At 36.8% G+C, this 27,628-nt stretch overlaps 1 protein-coding gene across 1 annotated transcript; it reads left to right on the top strand.

Moving 5' to 3' along the window:
• Window positions 1-280: 280 nt before the first annotated feature.
• On the top strand, window positions 281-26,232 carry LOC107821045 (RNA cytidine acetyltransferase 1). The gene is made up of 26 exons (XM_075225016.1): window positions 281-521; window positions 622-713; window positions 1,915-2,086; window positions 2,217-2,339; window positions 2,610-2,783; window positions 3,033-3,143; window positions 5,725-5,858; window positions 5,950-6,043; window positions 6,951-7,049; window positions 7,484-7,620; window positions 7,828-7,922; window positions 9,772-9,895; window positions 9,979-10,066; window positions 10,170-10,269; window positions 10,360-10,412; window positions 11,733-11,909; window positions 13,376-13,413; window positions 14,017-14,110; window positions 14,451-14,630; window positions 14,723-14,831; window positions 16,146-16,215; window positions 16,292-16,439; window positions 24,644-24,772; window positions 24,968-25,093; window positions 25,339-25,404; window positions 25,484-26,232. Exons 1-26 carry the CDS (start codon window positions 417-419, stop codon window positions 25,736-25,738), a joined length of 3,093 nt encoding a protein of 1,030 aa, XP_075081117.1. The 5' UTR covers window positions 281-416; the 3' UTR covers window positions 25,739-26,232.
• Window positions 26,233-27,628: the final 1,396 nt, after the last annotated feature.

Genomic DNA, 27,628 nt, shown 5'->3' on the forward strand with positions numbered 1-27,628 from the left:
TTAACTTTAGGACAATTTAAGATATTTTTGTCTTGAAAAATTAAATTTCAGAATATACGGATTAATTTCTAAATAACATTCCTTTAAAGTAACTACATGGTGTCATTTCTATAAAAAAAAGATTGTAAAAAGTTGTTCATGATTAATTAGATCCCCTACTACATTTGACCAATTAATGACCGAAAGTTGGAATAAGAGGATGAAAATGTTAATTGTAAAAATGAGTTTCACCCTATAAAATACTGAAAGTTACAGTATTGCCCTAAAGTTAAATGCTTACTAGTCGTTCTCTTCTTACATTCATTAAACCCTCTCTAAACCCTAGTACAAGAACACCAGAACATACAAAAACAGAGGCAGTCTAAAAAATAGTACAACAGTTGAGCTTGAAGATAAACCCTAAACAAAAGAAAAAAATGAGGAAGAAAGTGGATGAACGCATAAGAACCCTAATAGAAAATGGTGTTAGAAATCGTCACCGTTCTATGTTTGTCATTATCGGTGACAAATCCCGTGACCAGGCATTTTCCGACTCCTCTTTCATTATACGTATCTCTGTAAATAATGCGAACAATTTGAACTTGTTTCTAATTCTTCGTTTCTATTTATTTTGTAAAACAGATTGTTAATTTGCATTACATGTTGAGCAAAGCTGTAGTGAGGTCACGGCCTACTGTGCTTTGGTGCTATAAGGACAAACTTGAACTTAGCAGGTTCGCAACTTTCTCCAATTTTGTTTTTTATTTTTCAATTATGGATATAGTCTGTTCTTGTTAAGTTTTGTCCTTTTATTGAATATGAATTGGTTAATTCCATGGGGAAGTTAGATTAAATCTTATAATTGGATTTTATTTGATACAAAGAAACTTTGAAAAGGTTCAATGAAGCTGCTTCACCAAAATTCTTGACTTTGTTGTAGCAGTTATTCTGTATAGTTGGTATATGGATCGGGAGATTTGGTTTTATAGTCCATTACAAATGTTATTTTAGTTAGGTGGAATATATCGACACCCCCTTAAACTTGTCAGTGTATTTTATTTACACACTCGAACTAAGACATGTTCCAATTGGCGCCTGAATACATGATAAAGTGTTCCTATTAGACACTTCCAGCTCAAATTTTGGAAAAGCTTGTTCTCAAATTCCCATTACGTGGATAAGTTAACTACTTAAAATATGCCATCTCCTTAAATTATACACATCATATATAAGCTTTTCCGTAACAAACAAAAACAAGATAGGTTAGTTTATTAAAAAAAAAAACCCAATCAGCTAAAAACAAACTCCTGCCCCGTTAAACAAAAGACGCGCTTGTTAAAAGAAAACCAAGATCCATTTCCCAAAATCTCCCCAATGAGTGTCTAATAATAACACTTTATCATGCGTTCAAGTGCTCAATTTGAACGACCCTTAGTTCGAGTGTCTAAATGAGGTATATTGGCAAATTTAAGGGCCTGTCGATGTATTCTGCCTTTTAGTTATATGGCCTATTCTACAGGACACAAAAAAAAGAGATTTGTAAATAAAACACAAGAGTTCTTTGTAGGGTCATTTTCTTCTATTCAAATTAAAAGTGGACGCAGGAAATCATTTCCGCAGTTGGACGTTAGAGAAGAAATTTAAAATTCTATTTTGAATATTAAAACTTTAGTCACTCTATTTGTTGTGTAATAAGTTAGTTTTAGCTATATATATGGATTATGGCGTAAATTTACTGGCAAATTGCAGGTGAGTGGAATGAATGCTAGGTCATTGCTTTTTAGAGGTTATTATATTGAGTTGATTATCTTGTGAGTGATTAGTGGGAACTTTGTTCTGGTGTTTTTTCTCACTGTTCGTCTCAGTTTATCAGTGGATGTTACTAGTCATTTAGACAGTTTGTCATCAATGATAGAGTCAATCATCTTCTTGCAGTCACAAGCAAAAGAGAAAGAAGCAAGTGAAAAAATATATGCAGAGAGGACTACTGGACCCTGAAAAAGTAGAGCCTTTTGAACTTTTTGTTGAAACTGGAGGCGTCAGCTATTGCTTGTATAGAGATTCAGAAAGAATTCTAGGAAACACTTTTGGCATGTGTATATTGCAGGTAAATGAGAGGTTTTATATGTCCATAAACTATTTGAAGCGGATCAATTAACTATTTCCTCTTTTAAGGCCTCTATATGTGATTGTGATCTTTTGGAAAATTTCATTTCCTTTTTCCTATGACGTTCTAGGATTTCGAGGCTTTGACACCGAATCTTCTTGCGAGAACAATAGAGACAGTTGAAGGAGGTGGGCTAATTGTATTGTTGATTCGCACTTTGTCCTCTCTTAAGAGCCTCTGCGCCATGGTCATGGTAAGCTCCAATCCCAACTGCTCTGCTTTTTAGGCTGGAAAACTTTGAGTAAAAAGTAGATTAATGATGTCTCTTCCCTTTTTACTTCTTATTTGTTTTTTCTTTCTCGCTCTTTGTTTGTTAAATAAGATTTCAATGTATCTCACATACACATACACAAACAAAAAGAAGAGTATTTGAATGAAGAAGCTATTACTAGCTTGCAGATTGCTAATTGATTTTCTGTGGGTGTTTAATCTTGATACTCATTAAAGGTTTGTGAAAATGCAGGATGTTCACGACAGATTTCGTACAGAATCCCATTCACAGGCTACCCCTCGCTTTAATGAGCGGTTTATACTTTCTCTTGCATCATGTGAATCCTGTATTGTCATGGATGATGAACTAAATATTTTACCAATCTCCTCCCACATGAAGAATATTACTGCTGTTCCAGTTCAAGAGGTGAACTTCTTTCTGGATCAGTATGTTTGTGAGTAGTTTTGTTTACTGATTCTATATCTTAGATGATATGCACTGATTCAGATGATAGTCCATATAAATTATAGTTCTCACATATGCTTACACCATCTCAGATGTTGAACTGTGAAAGAATTACTCTTTCTGGAGTCACTTTTAGTAAAGGGTAAACTATCTTTGATAATCGCTTGGTTTAAGCATTCATAATTCTTTCTTTGATTTCCTTTGATGAAGGATTCTGAGGGTCTTTCGGAAGGAGAAAGGGAGTTAAGAAATTTAAAAGAACAGTTGAATGATGATTTCCCTGTTGGCCCTCTTATTCGGAAATGCTGTACCCTGGACCAGGTTAGTTACTTTGCTTGAACCGTGAGAATTGACATTTGTTTCTCAATTGTTTTCTGAGTATGTCATATGTAGCTAATTAAAAATCTATTTGGAACTAACCCCCAGGATAAAGAGTTACTCGCGTGCAAGGTAGCGTTTTAACTGCATTGTTGTATAGAACACAGGATTAACAGGAGATAATGATTTGATACCTGGTGAAATTGAATATTTACAGTGGACATTCTGTCCTTTTCTTTTGTCACAGAATGTTGGATTGCTAGAGCCACACATAACAAGAATCACTAAAGTAATCAGACAATATGTAGTTAATAGGAGTACAAGCACTCATGCATGAGTACTCATTTTCCTTAATCAAAGTGATTTTTCCCCTTGAAATAGACAGCATAAGATGGGGCTGTAGTAAGTACAACCATACATAAGAACTTGTCTTCAACTTAGAGCTTGTTGATTTAAAGCTTAGATTATTTGGAAAGCCACCTTGTAATTGGATTTGGGTGTAATTGAGTGTAATTACACAGTTGGTCAGTATGTAATTGGGTGCAATTAAGAGGGAGCAATTACATTCTTCAATTCTCCGGGGAATGTGAGAATTGCTAGTAACAAGGTAACATTTTAACTTTTTTATTTTTCGTTTTACATTATTTCTCAACCCATTTCTTTTCTTCTCATTTCTGAACCTTACTTATAGCTTCCATGTAACTTTGTAACTTCTCATTGTTGGTTCTTCCTTATTTAGTTTTCTGTATTTTCTTAGTTTCCGTAATTGAGCTACTATTATTCTAATTTCTTGAAGCCATGTCTCATGAGTTCTCAACAAACTTAACTTATATTGAAAGATTCCATGAAAGTTGGGTTTCATTGTTTGAATGAGGTCATAGCCTTGTTTTTTTTTTCTTTTGAGTTATCATTAAATTAATATAAATATTTACTACAAAATAAACTCATAAATATTTATCTTTTGTTATTTGAAAAAAAAATGCAACTAAACATGAACTTCATACTATATTCACATGAATTAGTGAACAATTTAAATTCTTAAATGGAACTTTTACTAATGAATTGAAATAGAAATATTGTTTATTTTGAAACTACCAACTATTTTTTATGATATTACTTACAAATCTATAATTATTTAGTACTATATTTTCATGAAATGATATGGATTTTTTTCTTGACAAGGTAAGTAATTTTATAACAATTGTGGAAGGGAGCCTTGGCGTAACTGGTAAAGTTGCTGCCATGTGACCAGGAGGTCACAGGTTTGAGTCGTGGAAACAACCTCTTGTAGAAATGCAAGGTAAGTCTGCGTGCGATAGGCCCTTGTGGTCCGCCCTTCCCCGGACCCCGCGCATAGCTGGAGCTTAGTGTACCGGGCTGCCCCTTTTTTTTTTGCGGAAACCCCGTATACACGTCGTATACCAAAAAGAAGAGAACCTACACCAAATATGATTCTTAACAAAAGAGACCCAATCCTTTATACAGGTAGATACCTCATGAGTACACCAAAGAGGAACTAGACAGAAAAGACTACTTTGCCATTTTACAAAAATCTTGTTCCACCCCTTAAAAAGCTCTATTTCTATCTTTCCAAATAATCCACATGATTACTTAATATTTCTTATATAGACACATATTTGTCAAGCATAATGTTTATTTACTTGTTCATATGAAAAAGAAAATATATATGTAGTTCTTGATAATTAATTTTTATGTTAAAATTTAAATAGATCTAACGATGTAATTATACTTGTGCAAACAAACATTACGTTGTAGTTATGTTATGACAAACAAACAAATCTTTGTGATTATTACACCTTATAATTACTTTACGAGATGTCCTTCTAAACAGCCTCTTGATCACTATTGGTGCTTGATCGTTTTATTTTCTTGGTTTGAATAATTCTTTTCCTAATTTTTTCGATTGAAGTTTAACTATCGACATGTCAAAATTGTGAGAGTTGTCAGCACATACAACTTTTGATGTTTTTCCCTTAATTTGATGAAATCACCAAAAGCAGATTTCTCCATCCAAAGTTTGATAATAAATACAGACTGAAATAAGCCGCTGGTCAAATTGTGGAATCCTTTAGTCGTAGAATCATACAGTTTGGTTAGACCAACCACTCATAAATAAAACAAAGCTTCACGTACTTCTTATAAATAGAACAGAGCTTCACTTACTAAAAGAATATGACTTGCTGATAAAGGAATATCACTATGTGGGCTTAGATCTTGAAGCTAGGAATTTTTGTTACGGCTTAACTAGCATGTTAAATCCTCATACCTGCAATTATTGCATATTAAAGCTCTTGCTTTTCCCTTTCATAAAAAATAGTTTTCTATTCTTCCGTGCTTGCATTAAATACATCTTTAGTTTTCTAATTGTAATTTTGAATCTGATAGTAAACTTTAAAAACTATTTTTACTAGCTTAAATGAATGGATTCAAGTGATGATGTGGATTCAAAATATTTAACTTATAATACCGAGTTCACCATAAATAGCAGTTGTGGGTCCACTTTAATTCAATTTTTTTTTGTCCTGCCACTGTATGATGCTATTAATCCAACAATATGAAATAGGGAAAAGCAGTGATCACGTTTCTCGATGCTATTCTGGATAAGACGCTCCGAAGCACTGTTGCTCTGCTTGCTGCTCGTGGCCGGGGAAAGTCAGCTGCTCTTGGGTTGGCAATTGCAGGGGCTGTTGCTGCAGGGTAAATCTGGTTTGGCCATTTGGGTTTCAATATCCTTCCTCTCTGTGATCCTACTTTGTGCTTTACTAAATTCTATTGATTGCTATTACAGGTATTCTAATATTTTTGTAACAGCGCCTAGTCCTGAAAATCTGAAAACTCTGTTTGCCTTTGTCTGCAAGGGTTTCGACATGCTCGAGTACAAGGTAGGATGCAAATATGTCTATTTGAGCAGGATCGATTTGCATATTCTCTATGAAATCTATCTTTCCTAGGGATGTTTTTTCCCCTTTGAGTGGGCCATTTGGCGCTTCAAGTATTTTTAATTGAGAAAATGCTTCCCCTGCTGAAATATGTGTAGAAACATAAGCATGGTTTAGGATTTTCTTAAATTTCTCGCGTAAGGGATTTTTCTAGTCTCACATATAGTTGGTACGGAAGTAGAAAAAATGAGGATGTTGAGATGGATATGCAGGCACATTAGGCTGGATAAGATTATGAATGAAGATATTTGGGAGAGGGTGGGCGTGGCTCCCATGGACGACAAGATGCGGGAAGCGAGGCTTAGGTGGTTCGGGCACGTGCGGAGGAGGAGCCTAGATGCCCTGGTTAGGAGGTGTGAGCGGTTGACTCTGGTAGGTACGAGAAGAGGTAGAGAGCGGCCTAAGAAGTATTGGGGCGAGGTGATCAGGAAGGACATGGCGCGACTTCAGATTTCCGAGGACATGACCCTTGATAGGAAGGTGTGAAGGTCGAGCATTAGGGTTGTAGGTTAGGGTGAGTCTGATAGTGTTTTGCCTAGGACTGCTAACGATTTTTGTTATTATTATTGCCCTTCCATTTATTTGCTGTCTCTTACGATGCTAATATTATTTTTCTGGTTTCTGTTGTTGTTACGGATCTATTGTCTCTGAGCCGAGGGTCTCCCGGAAACAACCTCTCTACCCCTTCGGGTTAGGGGTAAGGTCTGCGTACACCCTATCCTCCTCAGACCCCACTAGTGGGATTCTACTGGTGGTTGTTGTTGTTGTACATATAGTTGGTACCTGATATTGGTTTCATGTTCTGCTGACGGTATATAGAGATTTAACTCAATATGCTTCTTCTTTACAGGAGCACCTTCATTATGATATTGTGAAAAGCAATAACCCGGAGTTTAAAAAAGCTACTGTGAGGATCAACATCTATAAGCAGCACAGACAGACAATTCAGGTCAGTAATATTGATGAGGAGTTTTATCGTGATAATGGCTGCTTCCATTTCCAAGCTCATTCTTGCAGTGAATAATCCTGGAATCTGATATCAATTTCTTTCTCCTTCACTTTCTGCACTTTCTGTTCCCTTTGTCCTTGAACTTTAGAAGGCATTTTGAAAATTTGCTTCAATTTAGTTCTGCTTCGTGGTAATTTTTGTATGCTGGTTAGGTTTCTTATATTGCTCCATCTCTTGTGCTTTTCTGTTCTCTTAAAGGTTGTCAATGTATTTGTTCCTCTTCTTACAAATACATCTTTTACACCCATACTGTTCATTCTTTGCAATAACTTTTTGCAAGTATGTGATCTTTGATGTGCTTTATCATGTCTAACGCAATTAGTGTTTCTTTTTCTGAGTTTCTGATGTTCTCTAGATCATTTATGCAATGTCAGTATATACTACCACATGAGCATGAAAAGCTATCACAAGTGGAATTGTTGGTGGTTGATGAAGCAGCAGCTATTCCATTACCTGTCGTCAAATCTTTGCTTGGTCCTTACCTCGTCTTCCTTGCATCAACCGTCAATGGGTATGAAACAGTGTTCTGCTTAGTTTCCATCTAGTATTTTTATTCTCTCCAAAGAACCTATCCACTCCTGCGTCAATATATGTTGCTTCATAAAGTTTTGTTTCTTACTCACTTGTATGACAGAAGAATTATCTCTACACAGTCTTGTGTGCTTACACTGGGGTTAACGGAGCTGATAATCATTCTATTCTTGTTATCTTCTTAAAGCTATGAAGGCACTGGAAGATCCTTATCATTGAAGTTGCTGCAGCAACTAGAGGAACAAAGTCAGAAGTCCAAAAACACAGATAGTGCACTTTCAGGTATTTCAGCTCCACTTTCAGTAGTCGATCGCTTGACTTAGTGCGTAGAGTCCACGTGGCCTGAATATAATTGTATCAGGAGGAACTAGGAAAGCAAAGAAAACTGAGATGAGAGAGCGCTGACATTGGGTTGGAAGCTCCTTATCTATACTATATTAAAAGCACGAAACCCCTTAGCGAATTGTCGTTCGCCATTTTTACCCCTTAAAAATAATTTTCATATTGGACAAAGTTGTAAATTAATTCGTTTCCTACAATTTAGGAATTTGAAATCTACTAAAATTTAGGTTATTAAATTTTTCCTTATTTGAGTTATGTATACTAATATTTGGACTTTAAAATCGATTAAGATTTTATATCTTATAAGTTTTCCTTATTTAAACTATATAATATAACTAATTAAGAATTTGAAATCACTAATGTTTTTATTCAAAAGGAACTTGTGTTCATTCACGTATAGTTTTACAGTCCAACAACATAATTTTTTTTAACAACTATATAAACTTGTTACGGATTTTAACTCTTTAAATTAAAAGTCTTAATTTGGATAGGAGTGCCTTGAAGCTTTTACATTTACTTAATTTGTATAAATATATTCCATGAACCATCTTCCTATATATACTCAAAGAATAACTCATTATTGGAAATAACACAAAATCAAGAACTGAAACTATAGTTGAAGCTTTTACATTTACTTAATTGAAAATAACACAAGATATTGAATAAGAACAACTCGCTTCAGAGAGAGTGAAAGACGAAACTTGAGAGTCTTGTGCCCTAGGACAATGTTCAATCGTTCCTTCTTGTGAATCTATATCAGGTGCTTAACCTGAACACAATAATTTTATGATATTATCTGATAGTACCAACTGGTTATCTCAAAAAAGTATAGAGATTTTAATTGCCTTACAGTATAAGAAAAGCTGTTGAACTAGATCGTCACAACTCAGAAAGATGTGACGGAAAAATTTCATATATTAACAATGACAATTATATTTTCAAACTATGCATCATTTGCGTATTACCTTTGTTTTTGTATTAACCTAAAGTATTTTTATAATAAAAAAGTGATGCTTTGAACATGATTCTCATTCAGATTTTTTGCAGTTATGTTATCCTTTCACTTATGTTCTCCTGACATAAATAAACGGTCTATACATCTTTTTTTTATAAAAAAGGGTAATATTTCATATTTCGATAGTATAAATTTTTACTAAAATAATATTTACGTCATTTTTAAAATTTTATACTCATTGATATAGGGTACACGCGCAATGCGCGTACCCTAAGACTAGTAGTTACTAAAAGGCGGGAGATACATCTGGAATTGTGCTTGTATTTGTTGAAAAACGTATGCCTTAGTAACTTAATTCATGCCTTAATTTGTGCCTTGGGCAATGCAGTTTTGGTTGTGAATTTAGATCTTGGGGAAGTTTTCTGTGACTGGATTTTCAAGTAAAACCAAGTATTATGGTGAACAGGGATGGAGTTATTCAAAGTAAACACTCATAATACATGCTTTTGAAATATTCAAACTCCAGAGTTCTTGCAGGTCCACTTGCAAATTTAAATAATGGAACGTTGTCTGTGACTGGATGTTCCAAAGTAAATCCAAGTATTATATGAATCAAGCTGGAGTTATTTAAGTGAATGCTGATACCACACCCTTGTCGTTAAAAATATTGCTTTCCTTCAGGGCTGTGTTCATTCATGAGTGTGAAATTTTTTCTCGGTGTACTTTTGCCTCTCATGATATCCATGATTGAGTAGTATGATAAATTGTCCAAGGTCTCTGCAAAATCTTATTTTTTCATCTAGTTTAAATTCTGAGTTTTCCCATCAAATGTAGGTCGGCTTTTTAAAAAGATAGAATTGAGTGAATCCATTAGATATGCTTCTGGCGATACCATCGAGCGATGGCTTAATGCATTGCTCTGTTTGGATGTTACAAATGCTATCCCAAGTATCAGAAGGTAAATCTTCTTTGGCTTAACCTAGTTCCTGCAGAAGTCAATCATGTTCTATCTCCAGTTACAATTCTCTTTTTTCCTATCAGGTTACCACAACCGGGTGATTGCGATCTCTACTACGTTAACCGGGACACACTTTTCTCTTATCATAAAGATAGCGAGTTGTTTTTGCAGGTAAATCACCTATGCCTTTGAAGTAATGTATTCTTCAACTTTTAGGCTGATTTTTGCCTGGTCAACTTTGATTTATGGTGATCCTTTTGCATTGAAATTGCAGCGAATGATGGCCCTCTATGTTGCTTCTCATTACAAAAATTCTCCAAATGATTTACAATTGATGGCTGATGCTCCAGCTCACCACTTGTTTGTGCTACTAGGTATAATTCTACCAGTTGATGCTTCTCATAGAACACAACATTAATTGCATATTAAGTTAATGCAGAGTGCCTATCTAATTGTTTTCACAGGCCCTGTTGATGAGTCAGAAAATCATCTTCCTGATATTCTCTGTGTCGTCCAGGTTAGTGGTCTCGTCTGTAGCTGTTATGAAAATGTGCTCTTTGGGATGCTATATTTGTTAGAGATCTTCTGACCAATCACTGTGCTACTATTAGTTTCAGTATTCTTTTATATTTAGCCATTTCTTCTGTGCGTTTTACTTTCTCTGCCCCAATTTATGAGACACTCTTTTCTTTTTAGTTTGTCCTACACCTTTTTATATTGAAAAATAATTTAACTTTAAATTTTCCATTTTACCCTAAATTAGATATTTGTCGCCATACAAATGTATGTGGCATGTTGTAGACCACAAGTTTCAAAAGTCTTTCATTTCTTAAACTCTGTGCCCAATCAAACACCCACATAAATTGGGATGGAGGGAGTAACTTTTGTCTGGTGTTCCAATTGGTGGGATGTCCACAGTTACAGCAGTTCCTCATCTTTATATGCAGCCTTCTTTCTTGCGCTATTACGTTAGTGACAGAGCAGGATATGTTTTGAAGGAAAAAAGGAACAAATGTATGTTTTAGAGTATAGCTGTTTGCAATATTTACTCTGCTGGCATGAGGAAGATCTTGTATTGAGCATATATGACCTTTTGGACTTGCTAAACTCTGTTTTAAGTAGATTTTGTACAATTTTTCTACTCCCTCTTGGGACCTATTTGGTAGTGTTTTCATTAATAAAACTACCTACCTTGTAAAAAAGTGACAGAAAAATAGAATATTCTCTCCATAGGGTCCTTCTATTGATACATGATTGTCTTTCTATGTGTGTAATATTTTGGTCCTAAAATACGAAATCACGACTAAAATTGCCTTGGGTTAGTTTTGCCTTCAATTAGTGTCATCATCATGTTCAAAGCATCAGTTAGTAATTTGTGCTGTTGCACGCGTAGTATATTCTGCTCCATTCCATGTTTTGTGGTCTATTCAGCTCTGGAACTCTTGAAAGGGTAAAAACTTAGTTCAATTCATCTTTACTAGGCCATGTGTGTTCTTTCTGTCTGCACGTATTAATGCATTTTCTTTCATTGTTTCTCATTGACTTCATAGATAGCATATTGATTCATCATCAATGATCACATTTTTTCTTAAATTGGATTGATATGGGTCTAAATGAGCTACATTCTTAATGAGGATTCATAAAGCAGACCTAAACTAGCTTAGGATTGATGCACAGTAGTAGTTGTTTATATTTGATAATTCAATGATGTAAGGTTGATTTCACAAGTCCTTTCTGATATGGATAGTAGAGTTTCTGATTTCACCTTAACATTTTCTTGGAATCAAAGAAGCAACACTAAGAGTTTTTGATCTGTCTTAATTTAACTTTAACACAGGTCTGCCTGGAGGGTCAAATTTCCCAGGAGTCTGCTAAAAGAGCTCTGATGGAAGGTCGCCAGCCCTTTGGAGATCAGATACCTTGGAAGTTCTCTCAACAGTTTGCTGATGATGTATTCCCAAGCCTTTCAGGTGCCCGCATTGTACGCATTGCTACACATCCGAGTGCCATGAGGGTAATTCTTACCAATTCTATGAATTTAGGAAAGATTTCCGAGACCTCCCTCTAGGTTTATTTTTGTAATATTGATCTCCTTCGTGGTTTGTGATGTTACTTTAACCTCCTGATGCCGCCTTCAAATATTTTGGTATTTTGGAAAGAAATGGGAGTATTTTGGATATGAAGGATTTGCATAGCAGATCCCAACTAGCATGGAACGAAGGTGAATTGATTGATCGAATGAATGAGACTAGGTTCAAAGGATAAAATTTCTATACTATTTCTATACTATCTAGCAACGTCCTTTGAGGTATTAGTTATTGCACAATAAATTTTGTGAACCACCACTATTTTAGGCTCTAAGTTATCACTCGAAAAATAAACCAATTAGGGGATCCCTCATAATCTAGCATTCAAATCAGTGAAACTTTCCCAAACTCTATTTATGCTGCACAAATTGGTGTGAAATTGTGGGTAATCTTCTCAAATTGTAACAAGAAATAGAAATGGAGCCGCACCCAAGGGTGTGGCCTAGTGGTTATGAAGTGGGTTGAGAATCATGAGGTCTCAGGTTCAACTTTCAATGACTAAAATACTTGGTGGTTTCTTCCCATCTATTCAAGCATTGATGGATAGAATTATCTGTGGTACCTGTTGCTGGTGGGAGGTAGCACGTATCCCGTAGAATTAGTCGAGGTGCGCGCAAGCTAGCCCGCACACCACGGTAATAAAAGAAAAGAAATAGAATAAATTTATTTTCTATAATTGATATTGAAACAAATTAATTCACTGAAATTTATTGGACGAGACGAAGGAAAAGTAATTAAGAACTTTCAACTTCAAGAATTTCATTCTATTTTTTTCTTCGTAATTTAATTACTATGTTTCACGTACTTGATAAATGGCAGGGATATTTTCTATTAAAACTGCATATATTATTTTATTTTGTCAAATGTAACCTCTTTAAAACCTAGAGAAGTTAAATCCACTTAAATGTGTAAAACCAATTTAACCATAAAATTACATCCTAAAGAATAGATTAAAGTATAATTGAGTACTTAAACAATTAAGTAGGCTACAAAAGATTTATAGCTACTTAAATACAGGAATTCTTCCCCAATTGAACCCATTCGTTGTTAGTTGATCTATTCTACCCATGTAGGAAAGAATATTGTATTTTACATTCTGTTATTGTTAAAGAGATTGGTGAAGGTTTCACACCAATTTTGTAGTGCGATAGAAAATTTAGCACTAATAATTGAAGCTCCAAAAAGACAGATTTGGGATATCACAGAAATCTTGTCATCTTAACCCGATGTCGTTGGAAAAAAAATTCAAAATGAGAGCAGTCTGCATATCTTGCGACAATGGAGGTTTGCGTTTAAAAGCAGACATGGAAGGAGGTTTTTGAAAATTTATCGAACAGTTTATATCCATTAACTTTATCAGCATGTCTAACCGTGCCTCACTGTTGTGTTGCAGCTTGGATATGGTTCTGCTGCCGTTGAACTCCTAACCAGGTAGCTAGAAATTTCATTGCAATTCTCACATCTTTTGGTTTCAATATGATTTGTTAGTTGCTTCAATCGCCTTTGGCTTTCTGTAATTCGTGAAAGATTAAGGTACTCCATAGGTCGTTGCTTGTTATGCATACTGGTACTGCATGTTATGTGGAATAAAACACACACATAGACACAAACCCTCTCAACATAATAACAATAACAACAAACCCAGTGTAATCCCACAAGTGGGATCTGGGGAGGGTAGTGTGTATGCAAGCTTTACCCCTACCTTGTGAGGGCAGAGAGACACAATATATATACATACATATATAAATTGCAAATTCGCATATTTATTATGTATCATGGCTTTAGGTTCTCATTTCTAGATTCCATTACTTCATCGGGTATTTTCATAGGTTTTCTCTAATACATTTGTTAAATTGTTCAAGATTTAAAGATGTGACAATTTTTTGAAAGTGTTTTGAGCTAAGTACATATTATGCTTCTTCAGCTAATTAATGGGTTCAATTCATCTGTGTTAGAGTTTGACATAGTCACCACTATTGCATATCTTTCATACGTGGATCTTTGATGTACAATAAGTTAATTTACTGCTAATAGGTACTTTGAGGGTCAGTTGACTCAATTATCTGAAGTAGACAGAGAAGATGCTTTGGAGACTCCTGAAGTCAACGTAACTGAAGCTGCAGAGGAGGTATTCTTGTTTCATCTAGCTTTGCAGTTTGTACTTTATGTTATTGGTTTTCCTCTTATCATTTGGGTTTTCAAAAATTGCAAAAATGTTAAATCATTGTACTTTTTTTAAACAGTGTTAAATCATAATGTTGTCTCTCATTAAATTTGCCTTCCCTTCATATTCATATGGTCTGTCTGCAGTTCACTATCTAGTACATGATATATTGTGTTAAGCCCTTCTGATTGACCATTTGCTGTAATATGGCAAGTGAGATAGTTAAAACATCTAGAAAGTCTTCTATGTGGAAAAGAACGTTTGTTTGGTTTTTGTTATTGAAATTATACTACCTTCCCTGCAGGCCTCTTTGCTCGAAGAAAATATGAGACCGAGAACGGATCTTCCTCCTTTGCTTGTCCCTTTACGTGAAAGACGACCTGAAAGGCTCCATTACCTTGGGGTATCATTTGGACTTACCTTGGATCTTTTCCGCTTTTGGAGAAAACATAAGTTTGCTCCATTTTTCATAGGCAATGCCCCTGTAAGCCTCGGAGTCCTTTTGTTCCTTAAATTCTTTTTAGTTGCTTGAAATTGAGGATTAAATGTGATCAAACATGTGATTGGATGAATCAGAATAGCGTAACTGGCGAGTACACATGCATGGTCTTGAAGGCATTGAAAAATGATGATGTTGAAGCTGCTGGGTCAGATGAGTGGGGCTTTTATGGTCCCTACTACCAAGGTAATCAGTTGTTTTTGTTCTTCTCGATTTTTTAACCTTATCATCTAAAGGAACTGAAAGGAGATGGAAAGAATCTTTTGCCATGATAAAGAAGGACACAAGTTCTATGATTCCTAATATATTCCTTAGCTTTACATTGTTAAGAGAGTAGTGACTTCGTATTACAAGCAACCTTGGGAATTATGAGTAATTTCATGGGAATGGTGAAAATTGTCCTCCTCACTCTGGTCCAAAAGTTGGAGAAGACAGAGATACAAGTTTCATATGTTGTCCCCTCACTTTCTTATCTCCCCTCCTTTCTATCCTCTTCCCATCTATCTAACGAGCTACAAGTCTTGTAGCAGCTGGTATTTGTTCTACAAGTTCTTTTTTCCTTTTCTTTTTTAATGTTAGTTAGCGTCTGGAGTTTTGTGTGATAAGACAGTGCCACCGATTCTCAAAGGTAAGTTCTATAAAGCAGTGGTTAGACCGGCAATGATGTATGGGGCTGAGTGTTGGCTTGTTAAGAACTCACATATCCAGAAGATGAAAGTGGCAGAAATGAGGATGTTGAGGTGGATGTGCGGGCACACTACGATGGATAAGATTAGGAATGATGATATTCGGGAGATGGTGCACGTAGCTCCCATTGATGACAAGATGCGGGAAACGAGACTTAGATGGTTCGGACATGTTGAGAGGAGAAGTCCAGATGCTCCGGTAAGGAGGTGTGAGCGCCTAGTTGTGGAGGGAACGAGAAGAGGTAGAGGGCGGCCTAAGAAGTATTGGGGAGAGGTGATCAGACATGATATGGCGATGCTTCAGATTTCCGAGGACATGACATTTGATAGGAAGTTGTGGAGGTCGAGCATTAAGATTGTAGGTTAGGATGTAGTTGAGTCTTGCCTTACTAATACCGCTGTGAGACTAGTCTGGTAGGGTTTTTGTCTAAGATAGCTAGTGGCAATGTTGTGTCGTACTATTTTTCAGTGTATGACCTATTTACTAGCTATCGGTTTTGCTTTGCATCTTTCTTCCGTATTTCATGTTCTTATTTTTCTTATGACTTTCTTATGATTTCTATGGTGATACTAATATTGTCTACATTGTCTTTTGTTCTCTTGAGCCGAGCGTCTTTCGGAAACAACCTCTCTATCCCTTCGGGGTAGGGGTAAGGTCTGCGTACTCACTACCCTCCTCAGACCCCACTAGTGGGATTTCACTTGTTGTTGTTGTTGTTGTTGTTGTTGTTGTTGTTGTTGTTGTTGTTTTTTAATGTTAGTATTGTCTTCTATTCCTATTTCGATATATTGATGTTGTCTATAACATTCTCAGAATACAAGCGACGGTTAGTCGAACTGTTGGGTTCTACCTACCGGAGGATGAACTACAAGCTTGCTATGAGGTAAAATTGAACATTTTGGTGGTTAGGTAATATGTATGTCTCTTTACATATGCTTATGATGGTCATAATCTTGCAGTGTCTTTGATCCAAAGATCAACTTTGTAGAGCAGGACCCTGCTTCTTCTGCTTCAAGTGAATTCTTAAACTTCATGAAGTTTTTTCTGGAGCCTCATGAGATGAAGAGGCTTGAAGCTTACTCAAATAGCCTTATTGACTACCCCTTGGTAAGATTTGAGTTGATGATTAGTGAGGAAATATGTTATATTAAGTAGTGATGCAAGATCTCGTGATAAAGTTTTTACTTGTCGAAATGACTTAGCGGATGGGCGTTCTATATCAACAGTCATAAAAGGGAAAAGGCTAAGAGTACTGTGAGCCACTCAAACAACCTAATTACCACTCCTGGTTAGATCTCAATTAGTGATGAGAGTGAAAATATGCTATGTCGAGTAGTGATAAAAGATTTTCTGGTGGTGCTACTATCAAGCTATGCTAGATGTATGTTTTGATATCAACAATCATGTGGAGCTTGTTCTTTAGAAGACAACCATTGTGGTAAACATGCCCGAACAACTTGAAACACCGAAAAGAGCTGAAGGTTGTCATCTTTCCAATTTGAAGCATCATAAATCAACTAGAACGCACTTTTGGACAGATCTGGTGAATGATTTGATAATATCGTTGGTATATGGTTCGAGTATAGATGAAAAACTCATATTGGTACATATTACTTTGGCTAAATACCTAGATAGCCCCTTAAACTTGGTACCATTTGTAAGTTGGACGTTCCAACTTAACTAGTGACCAAACAGGCACTTTAACTCGGTAGAAATGTATCTCTTAAACACACAAGTTAGCAAAACCAAGCATGTGACCATTACTTGCTGATGATGTGTCAAAGAATGAATAAAATAAAGACACGTGTCTTAAAAAGAAAAAAGAAAAAAAAATTTCACCCTCCCCACCCCACTCTAATCTTTTTCTTCTTCGTTCCAGTAAGTTTACTTTCAATCTCCATTATTTGCTTCTGCAAATTCACATATAAGTCATAGCTATCAATTATTCTATTCTTCTTCTCTAATACCTCTGTTGTCTCTCTCCCGTCTCCTTCAGCCACCCCCTGTCTCGCTCTCTCTACTTCTCTCTGTTTTTGTCTCTCTATCAGATACTTGAAGTGAGGAAAAACATATATTTTCTTCTGTTTTGCTTTAACTGGTAGATGGAGACCTGAAAGTAAAGAGCTTTTGGCAAACTTTTGTAGTGACTAGGAGAGCAACGCAAATTTTCAAGATTACTGGAGTATTATATTTGATTCAAAAGTAAAAAGGAAATTTACAAAATCGTTTGAGTTCTTCCTAAGCTTGAACTTGACATTTTATAGAGTTGGCTCAGTTTACTATGTCTGTAGCTTCAAACCTTCTGAATAATATTTTGGCTTTATTTGCTTCATTTTGTTGTCAAAAGATTATGAAGTTCGCTGGATAAAATATAAATACAGGCCTTGGTATTCAGTCGTGTGCTGTTTAAATAGGGAGAAGAAAGTTTTAGGACTAGGGCTTTTTTTTTTTTTTGAATTGGTAACTATTGTATATATTAAAAAACATCAGTACATAGGTTGCACTGAAAACCCAATTTACATGGAGAGGATTAGTAGATGTTCTAATTCGAGACCTAGCAAGATCCTAGTATGTCTATGATTGTCAATGTGTCTTCTATGTAAATCTGATTGCACCAGAAACAAAAAAGAAGAATACAATTGAGTTTGATCTTCTGCACTGGATTGCTTCTATCTTCAAAACATCTAGCGTTCCTTTCCCTCCAGACTATCCACCAGATACTCGCCGGGACAGTCCTCCATCTATCTCTACTAGTTGCTTCAGCTCCAGCTTCTTCCCAGCTATAAAGGACATCTTTAAGCCTGTATGGCATTGACCATGAAATATCCCTAAGACTAATAAAGATTTTCCATAGTTGGTCTGTAATCTTGCAATGAAGAAACAAATGTGTGACAGTTTCAGCATTTTCCCCGCACAGAAAACATCTTGAGCACAGAGAGATTCCCCTTTTTATGAGATTCTCCTGGGTTAAAAACGCCTCCTTTGCTAGTAGCCAAGTGAAGCAAGCTAACTTGTATGGAATCTTTGTTTTCCATATATGTTTCCAAGGCCATGGGCCCATCTGTTGATTATTATGATTCAGAATCTTATATGCGTCCTTCACCCGGTATACCCCTCTGTTGTGCCTCTTCCACCAAAGTGAGTCACAACCCTCCTGTAATCCTTTAAATGCTTCCAGCTCTTTGTAAATGTCAGCTAATCTTGTTATCTCCCAGTCATTCAACTGTCTTCTTAGAGCGATTTCTCATCCTTGAGGACTCCTCATATCAGCTACTGTCTTATGCTGGTTTTGTGCTAAACCAAACATGTCGGTGTATCTTTCCTTTAAGCTTCCGTTTCCTAACCAATTATCATTCCAGAATGATGTGTTCCTTCTGTTGTTTACTCTTATGGAAGAGTGATTCTTCATTATAGGCCAAAGTTCTCTGATGGATTTGCACACACTTACTCCATATGATGTTCTGACTTTTTTTGACACCCAGTTATTTTTCTCACCATACTTTGCTTTGATCACTTTGCCCCATAAAGATTGAGGTTCTTGAGAGTACTTCCATAACCATTTCATTCTAAGAGCCTTGCTATGATTCTTCAAATTCCTTATTCCTAAACCACCTTGTTTTTTATCCATTGTGAGTGTCTTCCATTTAACTAAATGAAAGACCTTTTTCTCCTTATTACCGTGCCAAAGGAATGATCTTCGAAGTTTGTCCAATCTCTGTAAAATGCCTGCTGGAATTGGGAACAAAGACATCATATAAGTAGGAAGTGAGTCTAATACTGAGTTTATTAGAACTAGCCTGCCCCCCAAAGATAGGTATTGTGAATTCCATCTTGACAGCTTCTTCTCACACTTTTCTATGACTGAATTCCAGATTTCTTTTGATTTCAGTCTTGCACCTAGAGGCATCCCAAGGTAAACAGCTAGTAGGGACCCAACTTCTCCTCCCAATATCTGTGTCAGTTGCTCCATGTTATTAACTTCATTAATGGGAAAAATATTGCTCTTTCTCCAGTTGATGTGTAATCCTGAGACTCCCTCAAATAAGACCAAAATGATTCTTAGCAATCTAAGTTGTTCCTTTTCGGCATCACAAAAGACTAGAGTATCATCAGCATATTGGAGATGTGTGATCTCTAGATTGTTTGCCCCACTCCTGTTTACCTCAAAACCTTTAACCCATCCACTGACTTTAGCCGTTTTGATCATGTTGTTCAATCCTTCCATGGCTATAATGAATAGAAAGGGAGATAAAGGATCACCTTGTCTTAGACCTCTGTGTGAATGGAAAAAACCTTTAGGAGATCCATTTATGAGAATGGAGAATTTTACGGTGGATATACAAAATTTCATCCATCTATTCCATTTCTGCCCAAAACCCATTATTTCTAACATTCTGAGTATGAAGCTCCAATTAACATGATCATAGGCCTTCTCAATATCTAATTTGCATAAGATTCCAGGTTCCTTCTTTTTTATTCTTGAATCCACAGCTTCGTTGGCAATCAACACTGCATCTATTATTTGTCTTCCTTTGATGAAAGCCATTTGTTGATCATCGACAATTTCCTTTGATGAAAGCCATTTGTTAAGACTTTTGAGAGCAATTTGTAGAAGCTCCCTATCAGACTGATCGGTCTGAAATTTCTCAATTCTTTTGTACCTGTCTTCTTTGGAATCAAAGCTATATATGTTGCATTGAAGCTTTTCTCAAACATCTCCTGAGAATGGAAGTTGTTGAAGGCCGCCATGATGTCTTCCTTCAAAATGTCCCAGCACTTTCTGAAAAAAACCCATTGTGTATCCATCCGGACCTGGGGCCTTGTCACTTGCACACATCTTCAGACAGGACAAAACTTCTTGTTCCTCAAAGTTACTCTGTAAAAGCTCTCTTTCTGATTCAGAAATTCTTTTGCTATTTTCGAAATTTACCGTTGGTCTCCACTCTTCAGGCTCGGTGTATAACTCCTTGTAGAATTCAGTTATCTCAATCTCTATTCTGTCTGGATCCTCGACTACTTCATGTCGAATCATTAGTTGATCAATGTTGTTATTTCTCTTGTGTGCATTTGCAGTGCGATGGAAAATTTTTGTATTCCTGTCCCCTTCTTTGAGCCACAGAGCTCTTGATTTTTGTCTCCATACATTTTCTTCATTCTTGAGTTGTTCCTCAATCTCCATTAGAGTAGCTGCTTTCCTCACTGATTCCTCCTCTGTCAGCGCTCTTAATTGTTGTGTTGTCTCAAAACCTGCTAGTTGACTTAGCAATTTTGTTTTTTGCATTCCCAAATTACCTTCATAAACTCTGCTCCATTCTTTTAGCTTGCCCTTGAGAGCTTTTAACTTACACGCTAAAATGTAATCTGGTCTTCCTGAGAATTCGAAAGATGTCCACCAGTCTCTAATTCTATCATCAAAACCTTCCACATTCAGCCACCAATTTTCAAACTTAAAGTATGATTTAGCTTGTTCCCACGCACCACAGTATAGAGCCACAGGTGAATGGTCCGAAATCAATCTTTGTTGGATGGTTTGCTTGATGTTTCTGAAGCTTTCATCCCATTCTTCTGAAATGAGAAATCTATCAATTCTCGAAGCGGCTGTATGATTGTCCCCTTTGGCTGTATGATTGTCCCCTTTGAACCAAGTATAGTAGTCTCCTTCAAGTCGTAGATTTATCAACTCCATATCTTCTATAAAATCCGAGAATTCCACCATCGCTTTGGACCACCTTGAACATTCCCGTTTTTCAGAAGGGTGCCTTGTAATGTTAAAATCGCCACAAACCGCCCAAGGACCTTCCATCAATCCCCTCACTGCACCAATTTCTCTCCAAACTATTTTCCTTTCTATTCTACAATTTGGGGCATACACTCCTTGTTATGTGACATTTAAAATTCTGTAAAAGAGCCTCGAACTTGCAAGTCAAAGTGTATGCACCAGTTTGTAACACCTCCCCTTTCCATACTCTGCAATCCCATAATAACAAAATCCCCCCTCTCGTGCCGCTAGCTTCTAAACTTGCGTACCTCACCCATCTACCACCCCATATTTGACTTACTATTTCCTTAATATCCCCCTCCACTTTTGTCTCTTGCATGCATATAATGTCTGCCCTCCAGTTCTGCACTTGACTTTTTATGATCTCCCTTTTCCTCTTGTCGTTTAAACCCCTTACATTCCAGGAAATTACTTTAATCTTCATATTGAAATGATTGATAGATCTCTTCCCCTACTCCTTTTCCCGTCACTCTTGAATTTGACATCAAACGAAGTTAAACCTTTTAATTCCAGTGATCCTTTGAATCTGTGTTTCTTCACCTCCAACTCTGTCTCCACCCTTCTAACCTGTCTGCAACTGTCAATTTCCATTAACAATTCCAATGCTTCTTCTTCATGGCCTTGAAAATCTACTCCAAACATTTTTCCCAATTTGATCATATTTTGGTGGACCCATAGTGTTGCATCCATGTCTTTATCCATTAAAGGATTGTGTTGCTGAACTGCTATAGGATTCACCTCCTCGATTTCCCAATCTTGGATAGAGCTAAAGTGCTTTAGTTGTTCCGAAACACTTCCAGCTTGATCTTCCCCCATAATTGTGTTTATGCTCTGCTCCCCTGCCTTCTGTTCCAGTCTTGCTATCTTTGCTCCACCTTCTGGCTGCCTGCAACTGTTGAATGTTGCCTTTGTCATACTTTCAAGGTTTTCATTGGGGATTGAGTCCCCTGGAATGGACTCTATTTCCCCCAGGTAAGATGGTCCTCCCATTTCCTCAATACAAGGCTTGAGCCTAATATCGTCAGAAAACTCACACGAGAGATCATTAAAGATGACTTGTGCAGCCAAGTCGGAGTCATAGGACTTCAGTTCGTTGTTTGTCACTTTACTGCTCTGATTCATCGAACTTGAACCTTGTGTAGGTTGCACACTTGCCTTTCCTTTATCAGTGTTTCGCAATATGGTGCACCCCACTAGATTGTTCAAATATCTCTCTATTTCAAAACATTGTTCGTTTTCTTGCATCTTCAACTCATATCTTGTCTGTCTTTCAGCCCAGATTGGGATGAAAAATTTGATACCGTCTCTTACAATCCCAACCTCATTGGGAGTCTTTCTGCCATCACCAACAATTTTAATTCTTGCCCACTTAAAATGATTTTTGAGATCAGTTTCTTCTTCAGTAGCTATCCATCCCCCACAGAGATCTCCTATTTCTTTGAAGATGTTTTGTGACCATAGATGTAAAGGAATCCCCATGGCTCTAATCCAGCATGTTTCCTCGATTTGTGAGTTTGGAATGCATCCAGCACTATGACTCCACCATTCCAGATGAAGCTTGAACTTTTTCCAACTCCATTCTCCTTGCATAATCTGCTCCGCCATGAATCTGTTTGGGAATTCAAAAAGAAACATGTTGCCTGTCATTTCATACATGTTTACTCCATATGCTTTGTTCCATGACGCACTAGCCCATCGCCTTATGTCTGCTAAAGTGGGTCTCTCGTTGATTTCTTTCCCAAAAAACCCGACAATGCATCTTTTTAGTAAACCAAAATCCTCGCTACCTGTCGGTTCCACAACAAAGATATCTCCATTGTTTATGCTGACCTTTGCCTCTCGAAGAGTATTGGATTGCCATTTACTCTCCTTGATTGCTTTGACATAAGGGTAGTTGTCCACCGTGATTCTAGGTGGTACTGTGAGATTCATTTTGGGGATCTGATATATGAATCTTTCTATCTTGGCTGCTATGTCATTCCAACCTGCATTCAAGGCTAACTCTGGAATTATGATAACAGACCTCCCTTCTCCCTTCAGTGACAGAATGCTCATGTATCTTCCGTGAACGTTGAATTTCCTGGTACAGAAATGTTCTCTCATGTGTTCCTTGCACTTCCATCGCTTCACTAAATTCATTTGATCTTTCGAGGCTTCTTTAAGTACAAAACAAATCCATTCCATTACCTTTCTGCCCATGGATGATCGTCTCATCATGCTGCGGCTTCTCTCCACCCATTCAAACCATACCTCTTTGTTGGAATTCCATCTGGTAATGTCAAAAGATTTGAAACCTGCGTTGAAATATATCCGGTTGTCTCCCATATTGCACAACCCAGCTGTTCAGGTTATGGAAATTATAAGGAGTATTTGATGGTCATCACAGTTGAGCTGTTGAGGTAAAAGAAACTGAAATTTGGCCCAAAACAGAGGTTTCCCGCTCCCGGAAAAATAAAAGTCGTCGGAAATCTGAAAAAATTGTACCAATCTGGTCGGAATTAACAGTAGAGGAAGCTGTCCAAAATTTTTTTTTTGAAAAGCTGCCGGAAAATGCCTCACGCGCCCGGCGCGTGGGTGGAAGGTCGCCGGAGAAAGCCGCGCGTGGAGGCTGCTTCGTCGGAAAAGATTCAGTGGAGTGGTCGGAATCTCGGGGTCTATCTAATGGTGTTCATGGAAAGCTACAAAATCTTGTACTCAGGCTCCTCGAGGAGTGTGCCTTAGAGTTTAGAAAGTAGAGAGAGAAAATCTTTAAACATACTAGGGCTTTTCTTTTAATAATGGTGAAGATGAATTTGAGGGAGATGATGGTGAATTTGGATTTATTTTTTAACTGCTAGAAGAGCTGATTCAGCAGCTTTAAAAAAGCCTCACGCGCCTATAATAAACAAAACAAATACGCGGTATTCCATGTAGGACTCTTGTGCATGAAAGAAACATTTAAGACGAGTTAAGGTGTCTATCCGGTCACTCCGTAGTTTATATATCTATTTTATAAAACATGCCAAGTTTAAGGGGCTATCTAGGTATTTGGCCTATTACTTTTGACGACAAGAAAATTCTGAACAAAAAATGACATGTGAAATATGTCTCTTATATTGCTTTGTAATTTAATAACAGGTACATGATTGTCCTTTACTTTGTCTGTTTTGTGTCTAGGTCTTCGGTATAAAGGTTGAAGTTCTAATTTGGTAGATGCAAATAAAATCCAATAATTAGACATTTGATATCTAATGATTTTTTAAGTATGGAGATCAATAGGGGCTTGTTATCCGGTGCATAGAATTAGAAGGACCAATAGTAAAAAATGGGAAAGACATGAAGGGATGAAAGATGTGGCAGAAACAAATCCTTCAAAAGTGCCCGATATTTACTGTTTACTGTGTGAACATTTAAGGAGGACAAAACTACCTTTCTGTTTTTACCTAATGCATGCGGTGTTTAAATGTCTCAAAAGTGCCTGACATTTGTTTTTACTGGGTCGTCGTCGTTGTTATTTCCACGTTAATTATTTGCATGAGCTATTTTTTCACAGATTCGAGATGTTGCTCAAAAACTTGCTCGTGTGTATTTTTTGGAGCATTTGCCAGTTTCCCTTTCATATGCCCAGGCTTCCCTTTTGCTTTCCTATGGCCTGCAGCACAAAGACATCCCTGAAATAGAGGTTTGCTGGCTTGCTAGTCTTTATCTTGAATAGTTTATTCTGTATTTTCAGGCCTTGTGCAGTGAAATACACTTCTCTTTTTTTGTTAAGGCCACTAGTTTTCCGTCATCACATCCAAAATAAATACTAGTAGATACTTTCATTCAATAAAACTCCAGTGTTCTCAGTTTACTCTTTTTAATTCTTATTTTACAGGGAGAAATGAATTTGGAAAGGCAGCAGATATTGTCCTTGTTCATGAAAGTCATGAAGAGGCTTTGCAAATACCTAAATAATCTAACATCAAAAGAAATTAACTCAACTGAATCTCGGCTTAAAGCGGTAAGTAGAATTATATTTCATTCTCCTGAGAGTCCTATGCTAAGACAAATGAAAAAGTAAAACGGGAACAATATCTGCACATGTCGTCATGCTGTGTGTCAATTGTGGACATAAGGAAATATTCCAACACTTCTCGTTTTAGTTTGTCTCAAGATATGAACAATTTAAGTATAATTAAAGAGCAGTTAAGCTTTTGTTCATCTGTTTTTGCTAAACATTAACTGAGGCACGTTTTCCGTTTTCAGCTTAAGATGGAAGCACATTCGATATCTGTTGATGAAGATCTCAGTGATGCTGCAAAGAAAGTCCAGGTTCGAATTTGCTTGCTCTTGTCCCTGCAAGTTTTCCCCCATCTCGAAAAGATCTCTAATTACCTAAGGTCATATCTAGGATGAGATGAAAGCCAAGACGGACGGTTTGTTGGACCCAGAACTATTTCAGCAATTCGCTATAGTTGACAGAGAAGCTGATTTTGAAAATGCTCTTCAGAATGGTGGTGGGAAGATAGTTCCTGGCGGTGTAATTAGTGTAAAATCCAACAAAAGCAAGTCGGAGAAACATTCCAAGACGGAGACTGAAAAGAGTGACAAGAAAAGAAATAAAAACCACTCTGGATCTAAATCACATAAGAAGAGGAGGAGTTGATCTTGTTGGCACAATAAGTTCTTCCCTCTCGTTTTCTAATTCCCGCTTCATTTCCTGGGTTGTTTCTCCTATTAATTTATGACCAGGGGGAGTAGAGCGCGATCATACATCTCATTGCATATTGCCATCTTAATCACAACCATCACCACTATTTATGCAAGCATTTATAGGTCCACAGATTCTGTTCATCCCAATTTTGCAAAATTTTAAGAATTACTCTGTAATAGGTTAGGAATACTAGCGGTCTCGTCCTTCAGTCTATAGAAGCTCTCCTTAGTGGACTTCTCTAGAGCGAAGTAGCATTTTTCTGCACCATTTATTATGTCAAGTTTTTAATCATCATCCGCCCTTTATCCACAGTACCGTACTATTTTTCCCCCTTGTATCCGTTTTAAATTTTATCATTTTCCGTCGATCTGTGTAACATGCATATTAACTCCTACATCCAAAAACGGAACATGTGCTATATTTTAATTTTGATGTGTATTAACTGACGACGAACCGTGTACGAGGTCGATGATCCCGTTGTATGAATTATATTATCTGTTTCATTGAGTGGGTTGCCATTAGTGGTGGCAAAATGGTTAAAAGAAAACAGTTAACCACTCATATTATCTACTAAAAAATGGGTTGGATAATGAACTTTTTAAAAACGGGTCAAATATGGATAAAAATCATATTATCCATATGGATAACCAATGAGTGTAATTTTTATATTTGTAAAGTCTCAAATTTGGGGTTCCTCAAGTTAGGGAGATTAGGAATTTTCCCAAAAGTGATCATATGCAAAAAGTCATGGATAATATGGTTACACCTATTATCTGTCGGTTAATCTGTTTTTATCCGTATTAAATATGGGTCGGTTCGGGCAATTTATTTGTTTTTGCATTATCGGTTTTCAACCCAAATCATATCTGACTTGCCCCGCTTGTTTGCCACTCGTATCTGTGACTAATTCACCAGAGGTCTAGCGAACATCGTTGTTTAGTGAGTAAAAGATAAGTTTTGAGATCTCTGTCTCTAAAAGAGAGCAATTCCTTTAGGGTAAGGTCTCCTTTTGAGTGAGCCATTGTTTGCCATTTCTCTCTCAAATGGTGCATTTCAAACGTCACCTAATCGACTTTTTAGCAAGGTTTTAAAGCATTTTTTTTTGGTTTGGTTTGGTTGTATATAGAGCTGTCAAAACGGGCCAGCCCTGTCAGCCTAGCCCAAGCCTCGTGAGCTTTTATATTTGGTGGGCTAGGATGGGTTAGCCCGCCATATGAATGGGCCTTAAAATGGCTGGCCCAACCCAGCCCTAAGAGGGCTGCGGGCTAGGGCGGCCCGTCCCTTCAATTTTTATTTTTTTTAAATTTTTTTTTCTTATCCTTAAATATTTTTTCGTAATATAGTCGATTAATCATGTAAACAACTTCTATTTGCTTAGAGCATATAAAAATGTTGATATTTGATGAGAAATCTCATAATTGAAATACAAATTCTCTATATCTCTGGCTCTTCTTTTTTAAAGTTACATGAATATTTTCTTAATACCTTTCTTTCATTTTCCTCAGATTCAGGGATTATTTTAATAAGTTTATATGCTGAGATTTTTAATGTAGGATTAACATCATTTGTTGATTTCATCATTATAGTCCATAAAATTTTTAAAATTCTTGAAATTTGCTAGTGGTCAATTTTTTTTGTGTGTATTTAAAACTGATCTTTATCTATATTGATGAGTAGAGTCGTCAAAATGGGCTTGGCTCGTGAGGCCAGCCCAACCCAGCCCACTACTTGGGTAGGGTTGGGCTAGAATTTATTGAGCCCATTTAAAACTGAGGCTTATAAGCCTGGCCCAAGTCAGCCCACTGGCCCTTGAGGCTTGACCGAGGCTGGGCTGGGCCGGCC

This window comes from Nicotiana tabacum, chromosome 11, assembly GCF_000715075.1.
Source record: "Nicotiana tabacum cultivar K326 chromosome 11, ASM71507v2, whole genome shotgun sequence".
NCBI lineage: Eukaryota > Viridiplantae > Streptophyta > Magnoliopsida > Solanales > Solanaceae > Nicotiana > Nicotiana tabacum.